The sequence below is a fragment of the Poecilia formosa genome, unplaced genomic scaffold (genome assembly GCF_000485575.1).
Source record: "Poecilia formosa unplaced genomic scaffold, Poecilia_formosa-5.1.2 Scaffold220, whole genome shotgun sequence".
In the NCBI taxonomy this organism is placed as follows: domain Eukaryota; kingdom Metazoa; phylum Chordata; class Actinopteri; order Cyprinodontiformes; family Poeciliidae; genus Poecilia; species Poecilia formosa.
This window is the reverse complement of record NW_006800159.1, coordinates 737,674-749,114: the sequence shown is the minus strand read 5'-3', so window position 1 is coordinate 749,114 and position 11,441 is coordinate 737,674. Positions and strand designations below refer to the sequence as shown.

At 41.8% G+C, this 11,441-nt stretch overlaps 1 protein-coding gene across 2 annotated transcripts in view; it reads left to right on the top strand.

Annotated features, from left to right (window-relative positions):
- Positions 1-50: 50 nt before the first annotated feature.
- The window catches only part of wipi1 (WD repeat domain, phosphoinositide interacting 1), a 14,911-nt gene continuing 3,520 nt past the window's right edge, over positions 51-11,441 (top strand). Inside the window, exons 1-10 of one of the 2 annotated variants that reach the window (XM_016679781.1) lie at positions 51-552; positions 3,113-3,195; positions 3,995-4,164; positions 6,151-6,247; positions 6,477-6,574; positions 7,740-7,832; positions 8,324-8,394; positions 9,783-9,890; positions 10,825-10,989; positions 11,205-11,312. In XM_016679781.1, the coding sequence (XP_016535267.1) occupies positions 476-552; positions 3,113-3,195; positions 3,995-4,164; positions 6,151-6,247; positions 6,477-6,574; positions 7,740-7,832; positions 8,324-8,394; positions 9,783-9,890; positions 10,825-10,989; positions 11,205-11,312 (1,070 nt within the window). In that variant the 5' untranslated portion in view covers positions 51-475. The remainder of the gene's footprint in view (positions 553-3,112; positions 3,196-3,994; positions 4,165-6,150; positions 6,248-6,476; positions 6,575-7,739; positions 7,833-8,323; positions 8,395-9,782; positions 9,891-10,824; positions 10,990-11,204; positions 11,313-11,441) is intronic. The other variant, XM_007568307.2, reaches the window with a different exon arrangement.

The window sequence follows — 11,441 nt, the reverse complement described above, 5'->3', positions numbered from 1 at the left end:
TTTAGTCAAAAACCACTTTTTTAATGTCATATTTTCCTCTGAACGGAACATCATCAGGCTGCATGACGTGACTAAACGAACTCGCCGCAAACAAAGTTCCCTCAGCCAATAGGAACATACTACCGTACCCTGGACCAATCAAAATCAAACCACAGACAACGCGGGTTCACTTTCAGCCAATCACCTTCGTGGTGTGGGTGACGTAGTTCCGTCAGCTGTTCTTGTTTTTGCTTCAGTTTATTTTCCTCCGGGCACTGGAAGTCCGACCGATCAGAGAACCTCTCCGACACCGAATCTGAGCGTTCATCGCCCGGCGAGAGCCTCCACACTGGCCGCTGTCCCACACACCTCGGCCGCTCCACTTTCCCTCTGAGCTGGAGCCGTCCTCCGCCGCAGACATCGAGGGAAACGGTGAAACGGATCCCGGGCCTCCAGTCCAGTTCGGAGGGGGGGAAGGAGGTCGCTGGGAGGCGGGATGGAGGGCGCGGACGGAGCGGGCGAGCCGGGCCGGCGCCTCCAGTTCGGCTGCGCCTCCTTCAACCAAGACTCCACGTAAGCAAGCGGCTCACGCGAGGATGAGTCATCTGAAGACCCGTCCACGGAAATAGCTACTCTCAGCTGATAAGTGGCTGAAGTCTGTCCAGAACCAATGAGTTCTGCTCTTTGTGGACGTTAGAACCAGCTGGTAGCTCTGACCCACCTATACCAGCAGTCCCAGTTACCGAACCAGTTAGTGGTTTATCAGCATTTGGACTGGAAGTGAAGCTGTGGGCCTTAACACTCTGACATCCTCCAGCTCCTTCCATATGTTTGCTGAATTTGTGTTGTTCTCGTCCACAGAATGTACTCAGAATAGGCAAAACATTATGACCACTGACGGATGAGGTGAATCTCCTCTGTTATCTGCCCATAATGAGCAGCTCTCCATTATGACGGTCCCTGCTGTTGTGGGGCTGGGGGGACATTTTGTTCTCTGAGCTTTGGTGGAGGTAAGAAAGTGTGACTAGCATCAGGCTGAGATGGACCAGAGCTGCTGCTCACTGTGGGGCTCACTACATGGAGCTTCAATCAGCATCACAATGTCAATATGTGCAACACTGCAGACATGGAGGGCAGCTATATAATGTCAGGAGCCATGCCTTCAACTCTGCTGCTCTCCAATAAAAGTTTTAATCATTTAAATAAATTTTTATTGTCTGATATGGAGTTTAGAAAATTCAGAAAGCTCTGGGCTCAATGACCTCATGGGAAATAAAGAAAGTTCTTAGAACATGTGGGTTAATATTATCGGAATATTCTATAATGAGGTAAATTATTACGTTTTACTAAAATCCCACAGCTTTAGCCAATGCCATGTTGCAGACTGTGTGCGTGTTATAGAAACGTTATAACCTTTCTGGCTGTGGAATGGTTTGAGAAGAAAAAGTCTCTGGATTTTAATCCAATGGATTATCTGTGCGGGGGCGGAGCCAAAAAAATATTCATAGGGCAGCCAACGACTGATCAGCCCCAGAGCCACTTTGGATAAATATATTCTGTCTAAGCATACATCACTTCTGCCACCTACTGTTTTGGAGGGGAACTGCTGGCTCCGATGGGACGCTCTACTGGGCACTTACCTCTCCATGGGACCAACCAATCGCTTGGCTCTCTGGCTCCGCCCTTTCATATGTGGGATGTCTGGCCAATGGAAACCTAACGGCTTCCAGAACAAATACCATCCACTGCATCTTTGAGTCAAACTTTCATGAATCCAGGCTGTTTTGGTAGCAAAATGGTGGCTCACCACATCATAAGGCTCTTATTGCAGTTACCTGATGTAGGCATAGTGCAGCAATCATGTCAGCTCCCATAAACAGACACATAGAACCTGTTTTATTCCCACCCTTGTGTTTGGATCAGATACAGAATTTAAACCTGGAAAGGACCAGATGATGGTTTCTTATGCTCAGTTTGGTGAAACATCAACCCTCATTTTCCAAGGCTAATCTGTGAAAAGGGAATATTAAGATGTATAATTAGTTTTATACAATATTAACAATCTCATGTTTCTTGAAAGAGCAGTTTGCTCTTTAGCATGCAGGTTCAGTTGTAGTTATTTAAATAGCCAGATCTTCCTATCGTAATGCACCAATTCCTCTCTATAAGGTCTGAGCTGTCTGATTATGTACAATCAAGTTTTTCAAGCTTTTCATCATAATAATGTTATTCTCTCATCAAAAACATACCTGGAGTGTTGCTTTGATTCTTTTATGCTTGTTTGAGAAAACATTTAATCTCCATGGCAACCATTCAACTGTGCAAAATGTCTGGGTGAACCCTTCGAGGCGCAGCTCCTCCTCAGGGCTGCAGTTTTCAAGCACCTTTCTCCCTCGACTTCCCCACTCAGCTCCTTCAGACTAGCCGGCAGCAGTTAGCAAACATCTGGTGGAACTGTGCATCTGCTGAGCTCATTATAGGAGCTACTTCTCAATGCAACGCTGGCAGAAAAGTTGTTAAGGGGTTAATAGAGGAGCCATGTGGTGATGACATCTTGAAGGTGGGGTTTCAGAAAGAGCAGGAGTTTTTTTAGATAGAGGCCCAATTTTAAGGTGTTATATTTCTTTCAAGTCATATTTGATTTATATGTAGTTACTTAACTGTGTTATAAAATGTCACTATGTCCCTGGAAAACACAATACTGTCCCTTTAAAGGAGAAATGATCTAGTTTTATCTCCAGTATAAAAACTTAATCTTGACTGGTTGATTGATTAGCAGAAACATCTTTTGTCACATGAGGCAGCAGAACTCATCGACTGTGATGATTTACAGTTTTAAATGCTCACATCATAGAAATGGTCCAGAGCTGCTAGGTGACCTATGTGGAGTTGAACCAGCCGAGCATGGATCCCTCACTTCCTGTATAAGAGCCACACAGCATGACAGATCCTCCACCATGTCCAGCATGACATGTTTTATCAATGCAGTCCTCTCTGCACACAGTTCCAGTTAAAATCCTTTAAGAGTTTGATAAGCTGCACACGATTGCTCTCGTGATGTCTAACCAGAAAAGCCGTTTTCATAGCGTCACCCTGAACCAGTTTGGATGTCTAACAGCTGTGTGTGTTGCAGGTCACTGGCGTTGGGAACAAGGAGTGGCTACCAGCTTTTCTCTCTGACCTCGGTGGAAAAACTGGACTGCATCCATGAGAGCGGTCAGTAGCTGATCCTGAGTTTGAACTAAACTTCTCTCTCTGGTTAACGTTCAGTTTGCTTTTTCAAATCAAACAGGAATACACCCTACACTGTGTCTGGTAAAGACACATCTGTCAGGTTGCTACAGGCCAGTCTGTGCTTGTGTATGCGCTGCTCAATGTCCTAATGGTGGAGAAACAACTTACAGTTCCAGGAAAAACTGTTTGTCTGTCGTCATTGGGAGCTATGCTAACTAGCCTTAGCGTTCATATGGCAGGCTTTTTGGCGAGCCAGCTGTAGCGTGGCAGAGGTAGGGTATGAGCGACACGTAAACGAGGGTGATTGACAGTGTTGAGACTCTCCTCCTGGCTCTGATTGGTTGCTTCTGACTGAATGGTGTATTTCTGCAGTTGCCCTGGGAGAACTGGGAGAAGGCAGAGGAGCTCGATTCTTTTAACAGATGATCTGCTTTATATTATACTGTGACGACAAAATGATAAATGTAACAAATATGTAAAAAACATATTTTTTAATAAAAACTACATACTGCAGTCGTTGATGATCCATGATGATCAGGCTAAACATCCATGTTTCTGTCACCACATGATTCCTCACTACAAATATCATTTAATATACTTTTTTAAACTAAAGCTACAAAATATCCCTAACAAGGTTATGTCATACATATTTTCACCTAAACCATAAAGTTGTCAGGCTCCAGCTGTCTGGCTGATGGTTTCATGTTGTGGATGTAATCACCTCCTCTGGTTACGTCTGATAGGCCGTGAAAGAAGATCTCTGCTCTGTGTTGTTTTCCAGCGAACACTCCAGACGTCTACATCGTGGAGCGTCTGTTCTCCAGCAGTCTGGTGGTGGTGGTGAGTGCTGCCATGCCGCAACGGATGAACATCTATCACTTTAAGAAAGGGACGGAGATTTGTAACTACAGCTACCCCAGCAGCATCCTTTCCGTCAAGCTCAACAGACAGGTGACTCGCACCGTTTCAGCTCCTGGTCTGTGTCAGTTGAAGATCATCCTCATGCCAATGGGAGACTAAATGTTCAGATTATCCACATTTAGTCTGCATTTAAGCAGATATCCAGAGCGTACGACTCCTGTTTAAAATAACTCAAAAAAAGTCTGTTTAGTGTGTGTTGATGCCTTTATAGACTGAAAATATTGGGAGTTCTTAGCTCAATGCATTTAATGAACAAGAAAAGAACATTTAGAGTTTCAGTCTTTACCCAACATATTATTTTAATTAAGATTTCACTGCTTTCATTTCTAGTAAAATGTGTTACCTCTCCCATTTTTTTAGCTTTTAACATCCTCCAGCTCCATTTTGTTGCTTATTATAACAGGAGGGCGAGTGAAGAGCAAATATTCTGGGATTTGATTGATGTGAAAGTTTATGTTCAAGAGCTTTATAATGCAGCCTTGAGCCTAAAGAACAAAAAGGCCTGCAGTATGGATGAGGTGTCTGCAGAACACTTAAGATTCTCAAGCTCCCTTTGCTTGCTTTGTGTTTCACTGGAGTTTTAGCTGTTAGTGCCGATTATAACATAAATATGGCAAAATAAATAAGGACAGTTATCAGTCCCTGGATTTAGCCAGTGTGCTATCCAAGGTCCTGGAGAGGATTTTTCAATAAGATGGAACATTTTCTCCTTACTCCTGATAACCATGTTTGCTTTAAATCAAATCATGGCTCAGATATGTGTTTTTGAGTTGTATAATTTGTACAATTCCACAACTTTTATGTGTTTTACTGATGCTCCAAAGACTTTTGATTGACAGGGTTAGCAATAAAAAGCCATTTTATAATGTAGACAATAGAGACTACCTCACTATGCGAGCATGGTGAGGTAGGACCAGTGAGGCCAAGAAGAAGAGACACAATAAAAATCTTAAATGTGATTCAGATGCAAACTAGAGTGGGTCAAATGGTTTTCCTCAGAGCTGCAGGCAAAGAAAATCTTATGGTACAAAGTCCTTCAATGAGGAAAATAAAAGTCTTGTTCTTGGAAAGTAGAGTATTTATGCATAATTTACAAAATAATCAACATTTCAAAGACTTACATAATCCTAGATTACTTTGTTATACTAGCATATTAAAATAATTGTTTGCCTTTATAAGCAAATGATTTATATGGCTTGAGACCGGCTGAGTGCAGACTGTTGAACTGCTTATCACATTGTTGGAAGTATCTCTAAAGGACAAAACTGACGTCATGAACTGGCAGGAGGCAGATAAGGAGCTTCAGTGTCTCTGCGGCCAAATGAACCGTAACTCCACATTTCCTCGTGATCTTATCGAGAGCCGTTTCCTCCCTCCACCGCTGCATGTGGCAGGGCTGTGGTCCCTGTGGGATTTTTCATCAGATGTAGTCGTTCTAACTGCAACTGTCCCATTTTTAGACTCAGATTGGTTCGTTTTTTGGTTTTTTTTAGAGAACAAACGGCATCATGGAGACGGCACAGCAGATTCCCCAGTCTGAGAATCTGTGGAAAAACGTCCATTATGTTCGCAGATCATACTCTTAGTAGTTGTTAATGATTGTTTAGAGAGGGTCTAAAACAATAAATCCTGTTGCTAAGCCTCCCAAACAGAAGCAACGTCTGAATATCTCTGGTAAACATCCAGCAGCCTGATGTCAGGACAGAGTAGCAGATCATTCAGAAGACGTGATTCTCGCTCTTGTTGTGTCCCACACAGACTGTATACCAGCGGGAAATGATATGTGAATATTTATGATGCCTTTTTATTGTCACTCACTTCTTTGAGTCAAAGAGGACAGAGTTCATGTTCTTGGTGGGAACTTTTGGCTCCCAGTGGACAGAAACTTAATCTCTGGAATGTAGAGATGCTCTCCCACTGGTTTTTCTGGAAATGTGCTGACTGGGAGCAACAGGCTGCAGATACCTGAGACTCTCCTCAGGGACATACACCGATGTTCTTGAACGTGTCTTACAGAGGCTGGTGGTGTTCCTCGAGGAGTCCATTTATGTCCACAACATTAAAGACATGAAACTTCTCAAGACTCTGCTCGACACTCCGTCCAACCCCTCAGGTACGGGGAGAGCTTTTCTAATATTTGAATTACTTCTTTAGACTTTATCCTTCCCCCAACTTGGCAGAAAGAGAAAGACAAACTGAAAATAACTCTCCAAATCTCCACTCTTTTGATTTTAACCTGATTTACCTTTGTATTTTATTTACATTTTGAAGCGTAAACTTTATCAGCTTTTCAGGACTATGTGAAATGAAGCGATGTTTAGAAATGTCCTGACCTCCTGCAGGACTCTGCGCTCTGTCCACCAATCAGTCCAGCTCCTACCTGGCGTATCCTGGCAGCGTCACGTCTGGGGACATCGTTGTACATGACACCAACAGCTTGGTAAGATCCATGTCAGCGTAGAACGTACACTAAATGTTGTTCTCAGGGATTCACTCAACATTTGGTTTATTATCAGAGATGCGCCAATCATAGCTTTTGTGATTGATTTCTGATCTCCAGTTTTTGTAAAGAGCTGTAATGAACAATATTCAGATGATTTTTTTGTAGCCTTCTTTCCATCAGGAGTCAATTATTTGAGCGAAGAGTTGGTGTAAAACTTGAACTCTTTCATGATTATTAGTTAAACATTTCAACCTGGCCTTAACATCTAGCATCTAGCTTGCGCTGTCAGTGGTGTTAGCATGCTTTGCTCCAACTCATCTTGAGTTCTCTCTGTTCTTAGATACATGTTTGTCTGCAACAGTTTAGTGAGTGATGTTTGTCCTGTGACCTGAACCCTTTTGTCCTGCGGCTGCTCCTCCTGGAGCCGCTGTATATCTAGCAGAATGTTCCTGTTACTGTAAGATAGCAGACAGCAGGAAACCAAAACAAGCCCTACGAGTCCATTCCTGGAGAGTACAACAGAGAGGTTTTCTGAAGGTTCACACACTGCCTCTTCCTCTGTTCGCCTGATTCACTCCAGGCTTCGTGACGCGTCAACATGACGCCAAACCAACTGGATCACAACATGCTTTTTCCCCGTGTTATTGGCTCAGCTGGAGGTTTTTGATTGATTTGGTTTGTGCGGTTCAGACTTTTTTTCGTTTTGACCTTTATCAATATCTCTTCACTAAATAGTACAAGTTACTGTAGGTGTCTAAGTACACTTTAACACAAGTCAGAGCAGGAAATGAGAGCACCCTTCTTCAATTATTATTATTATTATTATTGTTATTTTATTTTATTTATTTTTCAAATTTGCCATGTTTACATTAAGCAAATTCATTTTTGAAATGCTAAATCAGAAGTTAACCTAAAAATCACAGATGAAGTCTGGCTGAACATGTGGAGGATCTGCACCATAACATGGGATAACTGAGGAAATGTTAATTAAAATAATTAAATTAAAGGCTGGATTTTTCTAAACAATTTTGGCGTGAAATGATACTACATTATACAGCAGTTTTGTTTTCAGGGTTTTTAAAACCTTTTCAAACAAGTTTGTGTGCATTCAAAAGTTCAAGGATCTCTCGTTCCTGAGACGTAACTGCTGGTTTCATTTCAGAGCACAGTGGTCACCATCCCGGCCCATGACAGCCCGCTGGCAGCGCTTGCCTTCAACGCCTCCGCCACTAAACTCGCCAGCGCCTCAGAGAAGGTGAGACTACACTAGCGCCACGTTCAGCTCTTTGGGGTAAATGGGGAGATTTGTATTCATCCTTATTATCGTGGGCCACCTGGTGGGAGGGAACGCACCTCTACATGCATTTAACAATAAGCCCTCGTTGTCATTGTGGCCTCATCACCTTTCATGGTTACCACCATCTTCTGAGGTTTCAAAACTTTCCTCATCTGACATACTCCATTTTCAGAACAGCAAAAGCTTAAAAAAATGGAAACAAACAAAAAACAAAAAACAAAAAGACCTCTAGAACTTGAATCTCAATCCAAGTAAAATATAGTAAAACCCTACCAAATATTGTAGCGAAGCAGGTTCAATTTTCATATTGCCAAAATATATGGTAGACATGATGAATGTTTCTGCTTTTCTCCACCCTTATTGAAACATTAGCTAACATTGTGTTAAAAAAAAAGAAATTAAAATGACCAGCTTTACATCTGTCTGTCTGTCTGTCTGTCTGTCTGCAGGGGACTGTGATCCGAGTCTTCTCTGTTCCTGAAGGCGAGCGTCTATTTGAGTTCCGCAGAGGCATGAAGAGGTCAGCGCTGTTACACATCATTTAAGATGCACATAGGGCTAAGATCATTTCCTTATACTGCTGAATGAACAAGAATCCAGCTCCAGAGCAAATTACTGAGTGGAAGATGATGACGACGATGATGATGATGATGATGATGATGAGTGTTCGATGGTGATTTTGAATGAACACAGATGTTCTGCTCCCTGCAGCAGTTATTCAGGGTCTTTGCTAGAATTCGTGTCAAGTTTGACGTCATGTATTTAATTCTAAAAAGATTTAAACATGCTGCTGATTTCTACAACTAAGAAGCTGGATATTCCTTCTTTTTATTTAACAAGTTAGGTTTTGAGTTTGGTGAACAATGTGAAATATCAGGGTCATATTCTGAGGAGTGATCTCTGTGATGATGATGACACAAAGTGACAGTGTTGTATGTTGTACGCACATCTTAATGTGTAGGTACATAAATAACTCATGTGTCCAGTTGAGGTTAAAATGTCCTGTTTTGAACTTATTGCACCTGGTTCCATCTGGCTCCTCTGTGCTGTAACTATGGCAACGCTATAATGAAGTAGCCAATCAGGACACTTATAGAATCCTCCTCAGATTTCCAACACAAAAATGTTTGTCAGGAGCAACATTAAAACTTTTTGTGCTTTGCTGAGGAACTTCATGTATACATTTCTGTGCTGCTTGACTTAATGAGAGCTGCAGCTGCAACATGTAGTGATATTAGATATACGCCTAGCTTTGTTAAATACTGGAATAATTGTCTGTTTTGTGATGGATGTGTTTTTTTGTTTTTCCCTACTTGATGATTTGTTTTATTTAAGAAAAAGAATCTAAATGGTATGAACTACTTGTCTCGAAATATAAAAGATTTTCATTAGGTAAAAGTTTTTGGCCTACATAATAACAGCACTGAACTTCACCCTGAACACAACATCCCCACCATGAAACACGGTGGTGTCAGAATCATGATGTGGGGAGGCTTTTCTCCAAAGATGAGGAAAACACAAACCTGCAGCAGAGCTTTGCTCTCCAGCAGGCCAGCAACCCAAACATCTGCTGTCTCATTGTACTTTGTTGACACGAAGCTTTTATTGCTCCCTGATGACCGATGTCCAGTCATCTGGTGTCAGATGATACATGTGGGCTGAGACACCAGACAGCTTAGGATATTGTGAACCTAATGCTCAGCCAGTAAATCCATAAAACAGGTTAATTATCCACTTTTTAAAAAAAATATTTTTTTGGAATTTATTGATCAATACATTGGCAGGAAATGGGGGGAAGAAGGGGAAGATGTGCAGTGACTGACCAGACACTGGGAATCGAACCTGGGAGTTTTCCCTCCCTACCAGCTGCTCCCCCTGCGCTCCATTAATCATCCATTTTGTCTGCAGGTATGTCAACATAAGCTCCTTATCCTTCAGTTTGGATGCCCAGTTCCTCTGCGCCTCCAGCAACACAGAGACTGTTCACATCTTTAAACTGGAACAACTGGGAGCAAGGTGAGCTTCCAGAGAGACTAAACGGACTGAATACTGGAAAACTGTTACCTTCCACAATGTAGCCCAGATTTAGAAATGAACATTTGTCTCTGTCTGTGAGCTTTAGTTGTATCTATCATTCAGTTTAGATTATTTATGCAGCACTTTTTACAAGACAAGCAGCTGCAATTCATATCTGGTACTATAAAAGCCATTTCTGTTCAAATTCAATTCATTCCAATATTCACCAATAACAAAGACACACTCAGTTCCAATTTTATACACTTCAGACCTCATTAGAATGAACTTAGCTTATCTGATTGCACAGCAGAAAAAACATTATGTGAGGACACTAGCAGATTCAGCAGGAATAGGGTTAGGAACATGTAGAAACAGCAGAGAGAAAAGGCTTCCTTTTCAGAAGACAGAGAAAGACAAAAAAACACAAAATAATACAGCTCTGGAAAAAATAAAGAGCACTTAAAATGACCCGTTTCTCAGATTTTACTCTTTATACGTATAAATCTATATGTGTTTGCGTAAAATGAACATTGTACTTTTATTTTATGAACAAAAGCTGAGTATTTATTTGCAGAAAATGAGAAATGGTCAAAATAACAATAATAATAATAATAATAATAATAATAATAATAATAATAATGCAGTGTCATCAGACCACAAATAATGCAAAGAGAACAAGTTCATATTCATTTCGAAACAACCATACTAATGTTTGAACTCAGGAAGAGTTCAGAAATCTGTTTTTTTTTACAGCCCAAATAATCAGTTTTAAAACAGTGGAAACTTAGGATCATTTTAACAATCAAACAGTGTGATTTTTAGGACATAATGTGTGTTGTATGATATATTTACTCTTTAATGTATTTATTCAAAAGAATACGAACTTAGTGGTTATGTCACAAGACCTCTAGCTGTCGTCCTTTTCTCTCTCCAGTGCTGAGGACGAGGCGGCTACCTGGACAGCTTACATGGGGAAGATGTTCTCTGCGGCCAGCAGCTACCTCCCTGGTCCGGTTTCTGGCATGATGAGCCAGGACCGGGCTTTCGCTACCGTTCACCTCCTCTCATCTGGTCAGAGGAACGTTTGCACCTTAGTCACGTGAGCTACTCTCTCTTCCTCACCGTCTCTAACACAACCATGTAGGCGAACGCTGAAGACATGTAGATATTCTGACTAACGTGTCATAAGCTACATTTAAAGGCCATATTTCAGACTAGTTTGGAGCTCGGGAAACAATGTTTTCTGCAAGAAGTGAACAACCATTAGTACTTAGCTTCCGCTGCTCCTTTTCTGTGGGGTCTTGGATGTTTCAGGATCCAGAGGCTCCTGCGGCTGCTGGTGGCCACCGCCGACGGCCAGCTCTTCATCTATAATGTGGATCCACAGGATGGAGGCGAGTGTCAGCTGGCTTACAAACACAGGTGAGGCTGATCCAAATCCATCAGACTGGATATACCACACTCAGGTGACATGTGTGTGTAGGTATTTTTTTTTTGTGTGGGTTCCTCTTTTGTGTGTGTGTGTGTGTGTGTGTGTGTGTGTGTGTGTGT